The following is an 18,911-nucleotide window of genomic DNA, read 5'->3' as shown; positions in this document are numbered from 1 at the left end:
AAATATAAAGATGTATATATTTAAGAAAAAATTACGTTTATATATTAAATATATTTATATATGATATAAGTTATATAAATATATACTTGTAAATATTTACAAAATATATGCTGTATTTATTTATATATATATATATATATATATATATATATATACATAATAAATATACACAATACACACACGTTATGCAAACAACTTTTATTTTGGATGCAATTAATCGTTTTGACAGCACTAAAATATAATGTGATATGGCTTTGGCCACATACACACTGCAGCTAAAGTTGGTTGTCAGTTCACCTTTTAGTGCTTAATCGCATTCTGTACACACATAATTCACTAAAATACGGAGGTGACAACCGAATTAATTCCCAAAAAATACAGGTAGTGACAACTGCATTTACAGAAATTCTAAGCAGTGTGTATACGGAGCCTTTGTGTGATTATCAAATTGCAATTTAATTAATTACATAAGCTGTGTGTTTCAGAGTTAAGCGCAACACTGTTCTTTTACACTCGAGCCAAAATAAAACCATAAATATTGGTATTGTCATTTTAAAATTGTACTGCAAAATAAAAAAATTTAAATAGGCCTACTGTTTTTTTTTATTTCACAGGGAAATATTACAGCAGTTCAATTAATATATAATCACAAGATGTTTGACTATATTCTGTAGCTGTACAAACCACAAAAATTACAACCGGAGTTTTTATCATGGGGGAAAACAATTAAGTGATGTTTTTCTCAGTTGTTTGGAGAGCATAAAGTGAAAACCCGGAGCGGATCTGCGTCGCGTGACTACGGAACGCTTTAACAATGGTCGTTCCGCTCCACTCAAATAAGCTGTTCCTGTCCAGCTTTCAGTCTGTTTGACACTCAAACCTCGAACCCAGAGTTTCCGAGTACCGCTGGAAAGTTTGTGAAGCGTAATTACAACGTCAGGTAAAAATGTTTCTCAAACATAAGATACTTTGTATGAATTCCTTGTTACATAAAGCAATTTCACGCTGTCGGTCATGCTGTAGTTCTGAAAATCAGCACGGTTGTGATTGCCACCTACAGCCTCGTGCCTCTGGCTGAATCACAGTGCAAATTAATTTATCATCAGCAAGAAAATAATCACAAGGGTTGATTTTTTCCCATTGTACTTAGAAAAGTGGTTGTGTAATTGTACACAGCGTTAATGCAAGTTACTGCCTCTTTTTACGTTATGCAACTCTGCCAAGCTGTCACTTCTGTTATTTTTGCAATGGTAAAATATCGCCTATTCATAGTGGCATTTCCATTATGATCTATAAAAAGCCCGTGCACAGTCAAATTTCTTCATATCTGTCTGTAGGACTCGCGACCTGAATTTCTGCACGAGACAGGAAAGCACGCGGAAGCTCAACATGTTTGTCCCTCCCAGTCATTCAGGACTATTAAACTTGTCAGCTTTTAGGTCATGTTCATTCGCCGGTTTTGAAAGAAACGTTGATCGCTGATATGGACGGAAGCACACCTGGAGAACCCGTGGATATGAACGCAGGTAAAAGCAAGCGTCCACAAGCGACCGTGGGCATAGTCTCTAGCATGTTTGTCTGAACGCACTGTTGTTTTGCAGTGGCTGTAGTGAGTCGTCGCGAATGGGACGCCGTGGAAGCTCGGGACAGGACAGAGATGAAGAATCCCGCACAGACAGTGATCGTTCACCACACAGCGCTCCGGTACTGCGCGCATCCGCGCGACAGCGTCTCTCAGCTCGCGCACATCCAGCACATGCACATGCAAGAGAGGGGCTTCGATGATATCGGTTACAAGTAAGATATTATAACAAAACACTACTGCATTTAACATCTGACCATTCTTTATATCACAGTGTTATTAAGTTATACAATAATACATTACACTCTTAAAAATAAAGTTTCCAAAAGGGTGTTTTTGCAGTGATGCCATTTTTGCTTCCCAAAAGAATCTTTCAGTGAACAGATCCTAAAAGAATCATTTTGAAGAACATTTTAAAAACCTGAAGAACCTTTTTTGACTATAAAGAATCTTAATTTGAAAGGTTCCATGGATGTTCAAGGTTCTTCATAGTACCATTGATGCCAATAAAGAACCTTAATTTTTAAGAGTGTATGTAATAAATACAAATGCATAGCCTATAGTCTGTTATTATTTTGTGGAAATGCTTGTAGATACATTTTGTTTGGACGTAAAAAGGTAATTCGATTGTATTGTCTGAATTCTCCTTGAAATATTTGTAATATTATGAATATATATCATATAATATATATGTAATGTGTATGTTATATATTCATTAACACGCTATGGATCAATGATGTGAACAAATAAGTAGGATACTTGTAGGACGTCTTCAATGAAGAACAGGTTTCAATTTCTGAATTTAAAAAAGAAAAATTTCTGGATGTGTAATACACACACACACACATATATATGTGTGTGTGTGTATTAGATTAATAGACCAAAAGAGCCGCACTCATCCAAATAGCCCAAAAAGGCTTATCATTTATTATTCAGAGGTCATGAAAAGTGCAAAAAAGTGCAAAGGTGCAACAATGCCTCAGTGGCACTGAGGAAGGGGTAATAACCCGGCGTTTTGCACTGTTGCCTGCTGCACTTTTTTGCACTTTTCATGACCTCTGAATAATAAATGATAAGCCTTTTTGGGCTATTTGGATGAGTGCGGCTCTTTTTGGTCTATTAACCTTCCTGATCTACTGGACTTTCGGATGAGTGTTTGGTGCTACTGCCTTTTCTATTTGTTGATTATATATACTGTATATATTATAAAGAAAGTCATTAATAGACATAATTGCATAAGTATAGCCAAACAATAGCCAAATAAAAGCAAAACAGTAAAGCAATTTTGCTTTAAAATATTAAGAATATCCACAATACTCATAACTCTCCACCACATGAAAGTCAGTGACCTGTTAACTAACATATAGGAAGCCATTTTGCCATGTGACCAAACAAAAAAGGAAAAAATAAAACAATAAACGTCCCCTGTAGATCATCAAGACTGTGTCTAAAGGGTTTTCTTTTTTTCTTTTTCTTTTTAAATAATCACATATTTTTAGCTTTTTCCCCACCAAAAAATAAATAAATAATTAATAAAGTTTTGTCCTTTTTAAAGTCTGCTGACTGCAGTCTATACCTTACACTTCCGCTTTGTCTGTCTTACTCCAGCTTTCTGATCTCTGGAGATGGGATGGTGTATGAAGGGCGAGGATGGGGGATTGTAGGGGCCCACGCAAAGGAACACAACTTCAATTCTGTTGGCATCGCATTCATGGGCAACTTCAACGGTGAGAACGTGACTACCTCTATTATCACATTAAATTTCATGTTTTAATTACTGTTCTTTGTGGTGTTCACTCTATATAGTACTGTATTTATTGTTCTGTTGTGATTTTTTGTGGATTTGTAAATGGAAATCGAGATTGTGCATAAGAATTTAATTACACTTTGGCAATGAAGTAATGCCTTGTCTAAATGAAGCAAACTATACAATACAAATTAATCAAAATTCACACATTATAAAGCAAATTTCTGTTTGTCTGTAGATGAATTGCCCAGTTCTGCATCACTGACTGCTCTGCTGAGACTGCTGCGCATTGGAGTGCTTCACGGTCATGTGCAGCCCAATTTTGTAATTGTGGGACACAGAGACGTGGCAAAAACTGAGTGTCCAGGGAAAAAATTATATGCTCTACTACCAAAACTAAGAGACCAATTACAAAACAGTGACCTCTTTTCTATGCATAAGTTGCATTAAATCCCTGCTGTGTCTGTAGCAATGTGAAAATGTATGATAGGTTTATTTTTGCCTTGTTAAAATCCCTTGTCAAAATATCCTAAAGTAATACTAATGGATAGATTTTTATCAAAATTTGGAACCAATTCTGAAGGACATAATTAAGAGTCCAATCAAACAAGATCCTACTAGGGAAAAATAAATAAATTCTGAAAAATAGAAAATTCTGTTTATCCAGTAAGAGGATTCATCTTGTTTGATCCCTTTAAGATTCATAGAAATTATAATGGAAATCCCATTAGCAGTCTTTATTATTTTTGATGAGGGATCATTTCAGATGATTTCTTTGAAGACTAGACTTGAAATCTCCAAAATCACAATTAAGTTACGTCTATCATTTCTTCATACCAAAAAAACCTCACGTAGTTCAAATGAACCATACAGTAATGTGCAATAAATTAGTACTCAGGTGTGGCCAATTAGGCGAGGGTGTCAAATATCCTAGAAAATGAAAAAGTTTGCAAATATGCCTTTCTATTTTTTGAAGCCTTTTTGTCCCAGTGATATGTCTGTTAGACGTTGTGCATCAGTGCCTTTTCATGAGGTACAATCAATGATCTTTGTGTCTGTGATTTTATCATTAAACTCATATTTATTATTACAGTTTCCCCTACTTGTATTTCCTCTTTCACCTAATTTATACTGGTTAGAATTGAATAATTATACAAATATCATTATTTTACTTTATCTGTTAGTCTGTTTATTCATGGATGCAAGCACTGAAACCAAACATAAAGGATTCTGAATTGGATAACAAAATATTTAGAAGCAAATTCTTCAATTCTTATTTATTTTCATTTAAATTGCAGTTAAGCTCATGCATGAAAAATGCTATTTAACTCGTTTAATTTGATATATAACATCTGCCTTTCGTGCATTTTAAGATAAAGCTAATTTAATTTCTATTGTAGGCCTAATTTTATGCGCTAAATTTAAAACGCGTGTTTTCTAATGTTACAGCTAACTCTGATGACGGAAGAGACTGTAACCACAGTAGTACTCTTTGTACTTGACGTTAATTTACAGTTTAGGAAGTAGATTTCAAAACAGCACTGAAGCAGACAAATAAATTATATCGAAGTCTGAAGCAAGAGGAGTTACAGACGTTAAAACAAAATGTGTTTTAACACTTCCGATTTAATGGGCTACAGGCCTACTGTATTTTTTGCACTGTACGTGCAAGACGCGCTCCCTTATGAAGCCGAGGGCATCCTCCAGAGATCAGGGTTCATCGTGTCCATCCTAAGCTGTTTGTTTACTCACATCTCCAAGTGTTGTCGCATATCTGAACTCCTAAGCATAACGTCTTTTTGCCTCACTCGTTTCTGACAGGCGTTCAGTCAGACGAATGTGTAAACAGAAGGGCGGTCTCAGGTGAGAGGCTTGAGTTTCACCGGCTTCCGAAGTGTTATAATTGAGCCTTCGAGTTCATTGATCAGTCAGAGAGATTGCCTGTGCTGGAAACTTATCAGATCTTCGTTTTTATCGAGCGTTTCTGAAGAATGAACGGCCACTTTCTGCGGGTTTTGGTGCCACTTTGGTTGAACTTTTAAGTTCTGTTGGAGCGTGTTTGTATCGTTAAACATGGAGGAACTAAAAGCCCCCGTGGGTTATTTCCACAAGTCCTCATTCAGCATCAGCAGTTTACTGCTCCGACACGAGCGCGCGAGGACCGACGCTACCGCCGAGCCAGAAGCACCGCGATCCCGCGCCACGAAGCCGCCTGCGCGCTCCAGTCAGCCAAATGACGGAAAAGACAAGCCGATTCGAGAGCGGAACGAATTAGCGACCAGACCGGATAAAAAAGAGGTAGTTGGAGAGCCAAAGTGTGAAGGAACTGATGGACAGGAGAAGAAGAGTAAACCCGATAAGCCTCCGTTCAGTTATAACGCGCTTATCATGATGGCCATCCGCCAGAGTCCGGAGCGACGGCTCACCCTCAACGGCATCTATGAGTTCATCATGGGCAACTTCCCGTACTACCGAGAAAACCGGCAGGGCTGGCAGAACTCCATCCGACACAACTTGAGCCTCAACAAGTGCTTCGTCAAAGTCCCGCGCCACTACGACGACCCTGGAAAAGGCAACTACTGGATGCTGGACCCGTCCAGTGACGACGTGTTCATCGGCGGAACCACCGGGAAACTCAGGCGGCGGTCCACCGCGGCGTCCCGAGCCAAGCTGGCCATGAAGAGAGGCGCGCGGCTGTCCTCCACCTCCACCGCCGCCGGACTCGCGTTCGCCGGCTCGTTTTACTGGCCCGTGCCGCCGTTCGTGACGCTCCAGCATCGCCAGCCGAACCCCGCGGCGCACCACAACAACTACGCCGCGTCAGTTCTGTCCCAAAGCTCGCGTCACTTCAGCTCGGTCGGACCCGCAGCGGAAAGACTTCTTCTCCCGTCCGGCCAAGAGGCAGCTTATTATGGGATGGGCTGTGAACAGATGACCTCCGCCTCCTCCTTCACCACCTCTGCGTCTGTGCCTCTGCCTCTCTCTGCGCCCTGCTCTTTTAATTTACTCTCCAATCAGTCCAGTTACTTTTACTCTCACCAGGTGCCTCACACAGCGGGACTGTCACCCTGGTCGCAGGAGGAATACCTCTCCAAAACATCTCCTTCTGGACAGTTTTTCCCGGGAAAGCCATCTCCTTCTTCCGAATACATTGGAGGACTATGTACAGACATTCCCAATTATTTTCCTCATTTTAACACAGCCACCTCAATGCACTGAAAAGCTTGCAATTTGTTTTTCGGGTATTTGATAAAAAAAAGAAAAAAAAAAAAAGAAGAAGAAAAAAAGTTTTTATCTTTTAATGTATTTATTATTGTTATTATTGTTAAAGTTTGGAATAATTAAGGTTCTTGTGTTTTTGAAAGAAGTCTCTTCTACTCAAAAATATAGCAAAAAATAGTAATAGTATTATGAAATATTATTACAATCCAATATAACTGTTTTCTATTTTAATATTCATTTTAAAATGTAATTTATTTTTATTGTTGAATTTTCAACATCATTAGGCTACTCCATTTTTCAGTGTCACATGATCTGTTAGAAATCATTCTAATATGCTGATTTGGTTGTCAGTTTTTGTCAATTATTATTGGTGCTCAATTGCTAATAATATTTCTTGTTATTGTCAATGTTGAAACCATTGTTTTTGCTGCTTAATATTTTTGTAGCAACCAATACATTTTTTAGAATTATTTTATAAATTAAAAGTTCGAAAGAACAACATTTACTTGAAATAGAAAAAGGAACTTTTGTAACATTATAAATGTCACTTTTGATCAATTTAATGTGTCCTTGCTGAATAAAATAAGAAATGTTTCTTGAACAGCAAATCAGCATATAATGATTCCTGAAGGATGGTGTGACACTGAAGACAGGAGTAATAATGGCTGATGAAAATTCAGCTTTGACATCAAAGAAATAAATTCAATTTTACAATATATTCAAATTGTAATACATTTTTAGTCATATAAATGCAGCCTTGATGAACATAAGAGACTTTTTTATTTTCAAAAACATTAAAAGTAATTATTCCAATTATTTTGACCTGTGATGTTTTGTTAACAAGCAGTTCAAGTGCAATATTTTTATGCATTAATTTTCTGTGAGGCCAAATATTTGTGGCCAAAACAAGTACAATTTTCTTTTGCAATTTTCAGTCTCAAAAATCAACTTCACTGGAACAAAACTAGTTACCTAAAGTATTTTAAGCAAATGATGCCAACATGTTGAGCTTAAAAACAGTGCACTTCAAAAAAAATAAAAAAAAGGAAGTAGCTAAAAGAAACAATCATGTTTTGTTCTGCTAACCACATATGTCTCATTTTGATGCTATCTGGTTTGAGAACAGGTTTTTTTTGTTTTGTTTTTAAGACGGTGCACTGCAGAGTAGTTTGGGTGACATGTATGTACAATGCAAAAAGATTAAGTGCATGATTCTGTCCAGTGCTTTTCCATATGTCAGGTGTCTTCGTGTTGTTCAGCATTTACAGCCACTCACATAATCCTGATTGTGTGAATATTTCATACAATGAATTAGCTTTACACAGTCTGCAGGTCTTGGCCTGTAATTTTGTCTTGGCCCAAATGTGTATCCACTTAAAGGAAATAAATGTTTTGGAGGAACAGTCCTTTGTTGTTCATGACAATTAATTGTTTATTAATTATTTAATAAAATAATTTCCCACTGCAATTGCAAATTGCAGACAGGTATAGTTTTTCACATATTCAAAATGTGTATGCAACAATGCTCTGATATTAGTTTTCAATAGTTTTCTTAAATTTTTTAAATTTTTAAAAATATTTAATTTCACATCTGCAAGACTATATATATATATATATATATATATATATATATATAAACACACACACACATACACGCACAAATATATGAAACTACATTAATTTAATATTTTTAACTTTTAATAATGTTTATTTTGTAATATGCTTTGATTTATAAAGGACAGAACCGATAAAAGCCCCTAAAATGCAAAGCAGATGTTTGTAAAATTGGGAGTTCACATACAGCCTTCTTAAAACTCATCCTGAATGAATAGATCATTAATTTATTAAACAATACAGAGAATTTCGGGAATTTACTAGGTCAACGGGCCTATGATTGCACATGTAATGTGATATTTTATACAATGGTTTATATGTGTGTTATATAATGATAAAATATGATTAAACAGGTCTAGCTTCAGTTAATAGAACAAATCTGAAAACACTGTACAATGCTTTTTTTCCCACATCTTTCTCCCTTTCTGTCTCCCAAACACACACACACACTCACACACACACATGTCTGAGGGTCCCTAGAGTGCGATCACAGCCTCAGCTCAGTAATGAAGTGGATCTCCTTTTTCAAATGGCTGAGGAGGGGAGAGATAAAAAGAGATGATAGAGGAAATTCAAAGAGAAAGAGAGAGAATTAAACCACAGCACACTAGAAATAAAAAAATCACTTTCATCAGATTACACCACTTCAAATAGACACAAGTGGTTTTTCACATTTGTACAAGTTGCGGTAATTGAGTGAGCTCGATGAAATGTGTTGCCCTTGAACCAAGGAAACCAGTTAGTGAGTACAGATTTCACCTCACAAAAAGGGCCGATGAGCAGACCTTACATGCCCTCACCAAGCCACGAAGTCTGTGCCATTTTCCAAATATGTGTTTCAAATAAATGTATATTCATTCTGTTTTTATTTGTTATTGAATTGATAAAAATGAATATTAAAGTGCTTTTAAGTATTAAATACTAATGTAATAATTTACAGCTAATAAATGGGGTAACACTTTTCTTTACACTGTCCTTGTTAAACATGCTACGTGTACTTAGTAAAAACTGTAAATTATGCATAATTACATGATACTAACCTTAAACCTAACTCAGTACAGAAAAATGAAAATATGCTGTAAATTCTTAATGAGAACAGATTTGGAGAAATGCAGCATTGCATCATTTGCTCACCAATAAATCCTCTGCAGTGAATGGGTGCCGTCAGAATGAGAGTCCAAACAGCTGATAAAACATCAAAATAATCCGCACATTTCTGGCCAGTGAAAAAGTCCATCCCCTGTTGTCCTCTAACTGCGCTGTGCATATTACTCTCCTGATTCAGATGAGACAACTTTTTTTCACTGGAGAAAGCAATATTATGTATAGAAGAATCGTAATGAAGAAGCAATGGTTTAAAGTTAAAAACATTGTAATAATGAATTTGCTAATTACAAACACTTAGCTTTAAGACATTAATTGATGGACTGGAGTCATGTGCGGATTACTTCTGGATTATTGTTATGTTTTTATCAGCTATTTGGACTCTCATTCTGTCGGCATCCATTCACTGCTGAGGATCCATTGGTGAACAAGTGATGCAATACTAAATTTCTCCAAATCTGCACTGATGAAGAAACAAACTCATCTACATCTTGGACGGCCTGAGGGTGACAACTCTCAGTTACCCTAACGAAGTACATAGGGGTTTTTTATTATTATTATATAATAAATAACAAGAAAACAGATAGAATAGAAAAAGAATAGAGCAAGCTAGTGTAAGAGGCCTTTTTTGCTTTTTGTTAATTGTATAATACATAAAAAGAAAACAAATAGATAGAATACAAAAAGAATAGAGAAGCTAGTGTTAGTTTTTTTTTTTTTTTAAGAAAACAAGCAGTTAGTAAATGAATAGAGTGCAAGTCTAAAAGGGGCAAGAACAGAATTAGAATAGAGAGTGCTAGAGTTAGAGGGTCAAATAAAGATGGCTAAGGACTCAGCTGCTCGGATTGAGTTGGGCAGGTTATTCCATCAGGATTTAATTTAAAAGTCCGTGAAAGTGATTTTGTGCCTCTTTGGGATGGCACAATAATGCACCGTTCACTTGCAGAATGCAAGCTTCTAGAGGGTACATAAGTCAGAAGTAATGAATTTAGGTAAAGGGGTGCAGAGCCAGTGGTGGTTTTGATTTTTGGGTGAAATATTCCTATAACATTCCTATTTTACACTGTAAAAAACCGGCAGCTGTGGTTGCCAGAATTCTACCGTAAAAAATACAGTAACAACATTTTAGATTTTACGGTTTTAACTAAATTTACAGTTAAATACCGTAATTTCATTAACTGATGTAATGTTAATATACCAATCTATTAAAGTACTGAAATCTGTTTTGTACCTTTGTAATACACTGATAACCACCAAATGCAGGTGATGATGAGAAAGTCACATGATGAACCAAAGCCCATCACAAGCAGCTTTTAAATAATAACATATATAGGAGGTGCACAGTGTCATTCACACAAACACTAAACACTATCATGGTGAGACTCATTAAACTGAAATATGCAATAAACATTAATTTAACAACATTAGATGTAACATACAACCCTAATAAACATATCTGCTAAGAAAAAACTAAGAAGAAACATAGTTATTTCAAAGAAAAATATAAAATTCAAACAAAATTTGAAATGCAATGCAGGGAATTCTGGGAACGTCAGTTTATGGTTTTTCCCTGTAAATTTTACAGGAACTTACCATTAACCATTTAACCATTTAATTTACTCTAGCATTTTCACAGTTTTTACCGTTAAAATCACAGTCATTTTTTACAGTGTACACTGTAAAAAGGACATCTATAAATAAAGTGGAATAGCATATTTTTATGACTTACATTTGCCAAAATGTAGAATAAACAACAAACATGAGGCTTACTTACAGTCCTACACATTACATTACACTAAACACTGGTGAACTTCACATCACCTCTCAATATTACCTGAGAAGAGCAGGAACACACAGACGTGTAAAGACGCCTCTCAGGACAGCTTCACTGTAACCTTACCGGAAAACTTTTCTAACTACGATCTCTGATGCAAAAGATAAACATAACTTTTGCTGAGTAATTATATAATTTGTCTGCAGGGCATCGAGAGGCGGAAATGAAGAGATAAATTAATAGGTAAACAAACAGACAGGTGTAGAGACGCTCAAAGGCAGCTGTAAGTTGATACTATTTTCCTTTAATTTGTGTCATAAATATCATCCTCCCTTTGACAGGTATGAATAACGATTTCTACACCCCTCCATCGCACTACGTACAGCCTGCAAAAGAAACAGCTGAGATATAAATCAAAATCTTTTGAGCATGCGCTTCTCCACATGATGCCCTGAAGCTGGTAGGAGTCCATTGACACATTAGACCACACACACACACACACACACATGCACACACACACAAACACACACACACCCCCACTTACTAAGGTCTTCAAATTTCAAACTTACTTCAAGGTTTTCAAGCATTTTGAGTTGAATGTTTTGCTAAAGACCCATTCAGTTTGAGAAAATATACACATTTTATTATATACATGCAACTCATAAAATTAAAATGAAATAATTAGCTTTTATAAGTGAAGCCAAAGCAAATGATCAGAATATTATCTGAAAAACGTTTACTTTGAAGTTGTCAGTTTTCCATATTACAGTTATAGAATGGCAGACGTACAGTACAAACTTAAAATTTATTTATGACATTTTCTGTGGCCACACTGAATTTCATTCTAAAGCTTTACAGTTTGGCAACCTTAAAAAGATATTTTATATATACAGTGGGGCAAAAAAGTATTTAGTCAGCCACCAATTGTGCAAGTTCTCCCACTTAAAAAGATGAGAGAGGCCTGTAATTTTCATCATAGGTATACCTCAGATATGAGAGACAAAATGAGAAAAAAAAATCCAGAAAATCACATTGTAGGATTTTTAAAGAATTAATTGGTAAATTCCTCGGTAAAATAAGTATTTGGTCACCTACAAACAAGCAAGATTTCTGGCTCTCACAGACCTGTAGCTTCTTCTTTAAGAGGCTCCTCTGTCCTCCACTCGTTACCTGTATTAATGGCATCTGTTTGAACTCGTTATCAGTATAAAAGACACCTGTCCACAACCTCAAACAGTCCAACTCCAAACTCCACCATGGCCAAGACCAAAGAGCTGTCAAAGGACACCAGAAACAAAATTGTAGACCTGCACCAGGCTGGGAAGACTGAATCTGCAATAGGTAAGCAGCTTGGTGTGAAGAAATCAACTGTGGGAGCAATTATTAGAAAATGGAAGACATACAAGACCACTGATAATCTCCTTCGATCTGGGGCTCCACGCAAGATCTCACCCGTGGGGTCAAAATGATCACAAGAACTGTGAGCAAAAATCCCAGAACCACACGGGGACCTAGTGAATGACCTGCAGAGAGCTGGGACCAAAGTAACAAAGGCTACCATCAGTAACACACTGCGCCACCAGGGACTCAAATCCTGCAGTGCCAGGCGTGTCCCCTGCTTAAGCCAGTACATGTCCGGCCCGTCTGAAGTTTGCTAGAGAGCATTTGGATGATCATATGGTCAGATGAAACCAAAATAGAACTTTTTGATAAAAACTCAACTTGTCGTGTTTGGAGGAGAAAGAATGCTGAGTTGCATCCAAAGAACACCATACCTACTGTGAAGCATGGGGTGGAAACATCATGCTTTGGGGCTGTTTTTCTGCAAAGGGACCAGGACGACTGATCCGTGTAAACGAAAGAATGAATGGGGCCATGTATCGTGAGATTTTGAGTGAAAACCTCCTTCCATCAGCAAGGGCATTGAAGATGAAATGTGGCTGGGTCTTTCAGCATGACAATGATCCCAAACACACCGCCCGGCAACGAAGGAGTGGCTTCATAAGAATCATTTCAAGGTCCTGGGTGGCCTAGCCAGTCTCCAGATCTCAACCCCATCGAAAATCTTTGGAGGAGTTGAAAGTCCGTGTTGCCCAGCTACAGCCCCAAAACATTACTGCTCTAGAGGAGATCTGCATGGAGGAATGGGCCAAAAGACCAGCAACAGTGTGTGAAAACCTTGTGAAGACTTATAGAAAACGTTTGACCTCCGTCATTGCCAACAAAGGGTATATAACAAAGTATTGAGATGAAATTTTGTTATTGACCAAATACTTATTTTCCACCATAATTTGCAAATAAATTCTTTAAAAATCCTACAATGTGATTTTCTGGATTTTTTTCCTCATTTTGTCTCTCATAGTTGAGGTATACCTATGATGAAAATTACAGGCCTCTCTCATCTTTTTAAGTGGGACAACTTGCACAATTGGTGGCTGACTAAATACTTTTTTGCCCCACTGTACATATATATATATATATAAAAGTGTGGACTATAGGCAATCTAAATGGACATAACAGACATTTAATTTACACTACAATTAATTGACTGTTATTATTAATTAACTTTTATTATTATGGTTCATGCTAATTATAATGACTACAGAGTAACCATTTTTGTTATTAATAACAAAGTATATTCTTCTCCTTCTTTCTTCTTAGTGTTATTTAATAATCTTTTTTTCTAATTGAGGATGTCTACAAAGAGTTTTGAGAAATTTTATAAACAATGAATATCATTTTTAGAATGTAAAATAAAATATATACAGTTCAAAAGTTAAATAATTAAGTTAAATACATTTTAATTTTTTTTTTTAAAGTCTCTTCTGCTCACTGCTTCTGAATTTATTTGATTAAAAATACAGTAAAACAGGAACTGTATTTTTTTTAAATATATTTTAAAATGTAATTGATTCCTGTGATGCAGAGCTGAATTTTCAGCATCATTACTTTAGTGTTCAGTGCAACATTAACATGATCCTTCAGAAATTGTTGATTTGGTGCTCAAGAAATATTTCTTATTATTATCATTGTTGAAAGAAAGAAAATAATATTCAGCATTACATGACTGACAGAAACAACATTTAAATGTTACAAAAGATTTCTATTTCAAATAAATGCTGTTCTTTTGAACTTTCTATTAAAATCAATCAATCAGAATGATTTCCGAAGGATCTTGTAGCACTGAAGACTACGGTCAAATTTAGCGTTGCATCACAGGAATAAATAACTTTTTTTCCCAAAAAGAAAAAAGTTTTAAACAATTATAATATTTCAAACATTACTGTTACTGTTTTTTGATTAAATGATGAATGCAGCCTTGGTGAGCATAAAAGACTTCTTTACTTTTGACCAGTAGTGTATGTTTTGTTTATATATAATTTCCCCAATTGAGGATGACATCTTAGACATCCCAAAATGGAGGTCTTATCAATCTGAATGAACTTCTTGGGACATACTGTCCCCAAAATATAGCGAAATAAACCCACACACAGACTGAAGGAGGTTTAAAGCACAGCCGCTCTCCTTGAACAACTTTGGTCATGGTTAGATTCCATGCTCTGGTTTCTGTTTGTAAAGAGCGCTTGTAAGAGTCTAAAGATGCTTGGTGGAAGTCGAGAGAGAAACCAGTCCGGGAGGAAGGAAGTGATCTGGAGAGGTGAAAACATAAGCCGATGTACTTGAAAGACTTGGGGCTCGGTGTAACGATAGTTAAGCTTTGTAAACCAATTCCACAGACATGATCCTCAAATCTCCACACTATAGGGCGCGATTATCCCGAGCAAACTCACCACCCTGTGAAATCACATGGGTGGGATAGTGGCTCGCGGGCGCCCGCCTGTCTCTAAGCAGTAAGCCAATCCCCTGGAGTTTAAGCGCTGTACAGACACACATCTTTCTGTCTCACAAACTCACCCCATCATACAGCCATCTTCCCCGTCAGTCATCACACATAACAAAGAGATGTCTGTTTGGTCTACACACCTGACCCCTGCCCCGTGAATATTACCCCACACCACGACTAAGAGGCCAGACACATTCTTCTGTTATCCATACATGAATACCACTAGATCAGGCTGCTCCGTTTCATGACAGCAAAATATTTCAAAAGTAGCGGACGTAACAAAGTATTAAAACCATATAGTGTCACACACACACACACACACTTTATGACTGATGCATATTTTGATTAACTGTTCAATATGTGTGCTAATAGATGCAGTTTTAAATATATATATATATATATATATATAATAAAATATAAATAGTATATAATAGTATATACTTCCTTTCAAAAGTTTAGGATCTGTAAGATTTTTAATGTTTTTTAAATAAGTTTCTTCTGCTCATCAAGGCTGTATCTATTTTATATTAAAAAAAAAAAAAAAAAACTGAAACATTTTTGATATACTTTAAAATATGATTTATTCCTGTGAAGCAAAGCTGTATTTCCAGCATCATTACTCCAGTCTTCAGTGTCACATGATCCTTCAGAAATCATTCTAATATGCTGATTTATAATCAATGCTGGAAACAGTTCTGCTTAATATTTTTTGGGATGTTTTTTTTAAAGAAATTAATACTTTTATTCAGCAAGGATGTGATAAATGGATAAAAAGTGATAGTAAAGACTTTTGAAATAAATGAATAAATGCTGTTCTTTTTATGTTTTTATTCACCAAAGAATAATGATAAAAAAGTATCATAGGTTCCAAACAATATTAAGCAGCACAATAGTTTCAACACTGATAATAAAACAAAAATTAGAAATAAAATAAAATTAGAATGATTTCTGAAGGATCATGTGACACTGAAGACTGGAGTAATGATGCTGAAAATTCAGCGCTGCGTCACAGAAATAAATTATATTTTAAAGTATATTAAAATAGGAAACCAATATTAGAAATTGCAATAATATTTCACAATATTATTGTTTTTTTTTCTGTATTTTTGGTCAAATAAATACAGCCTTGATGAGCATAAGAGACTCCATTAAAAATCATTAAATATCTTACTGATCCATAACTTTTGAATGGCAGTGTACGTATGAAAAATAAAATGACCTTATTTTAATGATGACATTGTTGATCTATTATTATTGTTGTTGCTGTTGCTAATTGCATTTTATATTTCTGCATAAATTAGCCTACATAATATAAAAAATTCTTAATTTTAGTTTAAATTAAATTATTAATATATAAAATCTAAAAATAAGTTTATAAATTTACATTGCGGGTGAAAACCGGAACCGGAACTTACTATTGAGTAAGGCGGCACAGACCCGGAAGTGACTTTAACGTTGTGGAAACGTGAGGCGCTTGTGTGCAGCTTCTCTCATTTCACTGACGACAGTTGAAACGCCGAAACCTACTAAAACATGTAAGTTAACTCTTCTGCACACAGTATTTCGTTATAAGTGTTAGAGCGATGCTGCTGAGACTGAAATAGTCGCTTTGTAGTTTTATGACCACTGAAGAAGTCATTTAGCAAGACTAATGCTAATGTTAGCAGCTACAGTGCACCTTCTGTTGTAACGTACTGGTTATAAGTGAATACACGTATAATCTTTATGTGTTTGTTTTGTAAGTTAAGTGTTGTTTTCGTTTGTCCAGTTGATTGGTTATTGGTGTTTATTCTCGTTGTTTTCTTCTCTGCACTATATTTCGGAATCGTTATACTGTAATTAGCTCGCTATTTCTTAAACATGAAAGAAAGCTTCTACATTTGTGGTATTTTAGGTATAAATTCTTCATATAATTCACCCAACACTAAATATTTTTCAACTAGTACCTGTAGATATTAATCTCAGCTCTTCATTCAGACATTTGTAACTCTTGAAATTCCTTCTTGTCTTTATTAGGAGTTTGTTAAACAAGCCCAAATCTGAGATGACTCCAGAGGAGCTCCAGAAGCGAGAGGAGGAAGAGTTTAACACCGGTCCACTTTCAGTGCTCACCCAGTCTGTAAAGAACAACACACAGGTTCTTATCAACTGCCGCAACAATAAGAAGCTGCTGGGCAGAGTCAAAGCATTCGACAGGTACCTGATGTTTGATTTATGATGTTCTTTGTATCTACACACCAGCTTTAGTTACATTAAGATTTCTGTCGATCCTAACACACTGTTCATATATATACACATATTATATCACACAAAAACTTGCCAAGACCGTGGGTCTCATTCAATAATAATTGTGTGGATTGTTTCATACAGGAAAATTTCATCCTAATTCACAGCATGTACAAACGCACAAGGATTTGTACTTGGCCTTGTTCTAATGTTAATGAATTTGAGTGTTCTTAATGAGTGAGTGCGCCTAAGATTATTCATTTGCATAAAACATACCCAATTCGTTGCCATGTAACGGCTTTCCATACCTTTCATTTACAGCTTTTCATCACTTTTAGTAAACACTTGACATGCTCTCGCCTACAATAAGTCCTTTTTTATACAGACCCAAATTACAGATCTCTCCTCAGCCAGCTGCACAGATTGTAACCCTTGCAGCTTGAACTATAACAGTTTTTCTTACTCTTTTAGTAATAAAATGAAATATCTACGTCTAATATGTACACGCATATCAATTATTAACAATTTCATCTTAACATGATGATGAAGAGAGCATGCTTTTGCATTCGTGTGATTTTAGTTGTTCCTACATTTTAAGTAAATTGAGTCAATTTAAGTGTGATTGTTACTGGTGAATCATCAAAGGTTTTTCTTTTTTTTTCACCCCAAGAAAGTAAGTATCGCAGCTCTTATCGTGTGTACATTTGCAGCACAGGACAATCATATCACATACAAATATTTCAAATCTGATTGTAATTGTACTTTACGCTGCAATTATTTTTTGTCACCTTTGATGGGATTTAAATTCAGATTTATCTCAGTCAGAATGAAAAGACACATGCTTTTAATTCAGCTGTAGATAAACAGCTACTGAAAAATGTATGGGGTCACATCATATTTAGTAAAAATAGATGTTTTTATAATTTAGGTCCTCACTCTTTTCTCTGGATTTTTAGGCATTGTAACATGGTTCTAGAGAATGTGAAAGAAATGTGGACAGAGGTGCCCAAGAGTGGCAAGGGCAAGAAGAAGTCAAAGCCAGTGAACAAGGATCGATACATCTCAAAGATGTTCCTGAGAGGCGATTCAGTCATCGTGGTGCTGAGGAACCCACTCATCACCGGGAAATAAACCTGACGTGTAACACGCCTGTTCAAGTACAGGTGATCTCCTGGACACTCATTCACCAGCTCAGCTCTCATTGACCGTGTTAAAGTGTTAATTAGACCTTTGAGCAAATTAAGTCTTTTACACTCAGAGAACAGTTCATAGTCTGCCTTGTGCTGCAACAACTGTATTTTGATGGGAAATGTTTAGCATCATTACGAGACATTGTCTGGTCAAAGAAAAGATACGAAGATGCCATTTGAACCTTTTTTTTTGTTGTTTCAGTTGTATAAAAATGTGCTTTTTTTCTAAATAAACATTTGGATATTCAAACCTCAATCTATTGCGTGATTCTTTCAGAAATGAACCGTTTACAGACAAAGCAGAAAGATTGTTCATCAGACAAAAGTTTCACGTTGCTGTTTGTCCTCTTTCCTTCCCTCTCGCTGTCTGGTGCCCCTCTCATCCTCTCTGTCCCCCTCCCTCCATCCGACTCTCATTTGGTAGAGTCCCTTGGCAGCAGCTTGGGTGTCAGTGTAGATTTCAGCAGGCAGCACTCAATAAGTGACAAACTGCCGTTTAAAGCTCTCTGCATTATTAATGTGACCAGATGTGCTGACTGTCACTTCACACCCCTGCCCTCCACCGTGGGCTCCGCTGACCCCTCGTACTAAAAGCTGCTTTAAACCGT

The 18,911-nt window shown here is 36.1% G+C and overlaps 3 protein-coding genes across 4 annotated transcripts; all 3 read left to right on the top strand.

Annotated features, from left to right (window-relative positions):
• The first annotated feature begins 173 nt into the window (after positions 1-173).
• On the top strand, positions 174-4,421 carry pglyrp5 (peptidoglycan recognition protein 5). The gene is made up of 5 exons (XM_058752010.1): positions 174-940; positions 1,338-1,526; positions 1,602-1,797; positions 3,191-3,309; positions 3,568-4,421. The coding sequence occupies exons 2-5, from the start codon at positions 1,484-1,486 to the stop codon at positions 3,777-3,779; spliced, it is 570 nt and encodes a 189-aa protein (XP_058607993.1). The 5' UTR covers positions 174-940; positions 1,338-1,483; the 3' UTR covers positions 3,780-4,421.
• Positions 4,422-4,563: 142 nt separating this feature from the next.
• Positions 4,564-7,952, top strand: foxg1c (forkhead box G1c). Its single transcript, XM_058752007.1, has one exon. The coding sequence runs from the start codon at positions 5,403-5,405 to the stop codon at positions 6,546-6,548; it is 1,146 nt and encodes a 381-aa protein (XP_058607990.1). The 5' UTR covers positions 4,564-5,402; the 3' UTR covers positions 6,549-7,952.
• Positions 7,953-16,285: 8,333 nt separating this feature from the next.
• Positions 16,286-18,559, top strand: snrpd2 (small nuclear ribonucleoprotein D2 polypeptide). Of its 2 annotated transcripts, none has more exons than XM_058751462.1 (3): positions 16,286-16,422; positions 16,904-17,083; positions 18,070-18,559. In XM_058751462.1, coding segments are annotated over exons 1-3 (357 nt in total). In that variant the 5' UTR covers positions 16,286-16,420; the 3' UTR covers positions 18,245-18,559. The 2 variants fall into 2 exon arrangements, with proteins under 2 accessions (XP_058607445.1, XP_058607446.1); XM_058751463.1 differs by lacking the exon at positions 16,286-16,422 and adding an exon at positions 16,546-16,781.
• The last annotated feature ends 352 nt before the right edge of the window (positions 18,560-18,911 follow it).

Source organism: Onychostoma macrolepis, chromosome 18, assembly GCF_012432095.1.
Source record: "Onychostoma macrolepis isolate SWU-2019 chromosome 18, ASM1243209v1, whole genome shotgun sequence".
NCBI lineage: Eukaryota > Metazoa > Chordata > Actinopteri > Cypriniformes > Cyprinidae > Onychostoma > Onychostoma macrolepis.
Note: the sequence above shows the minus strand (reverse complement) of the source record. Positions and strands in the feature narration are given on the sequence as shown.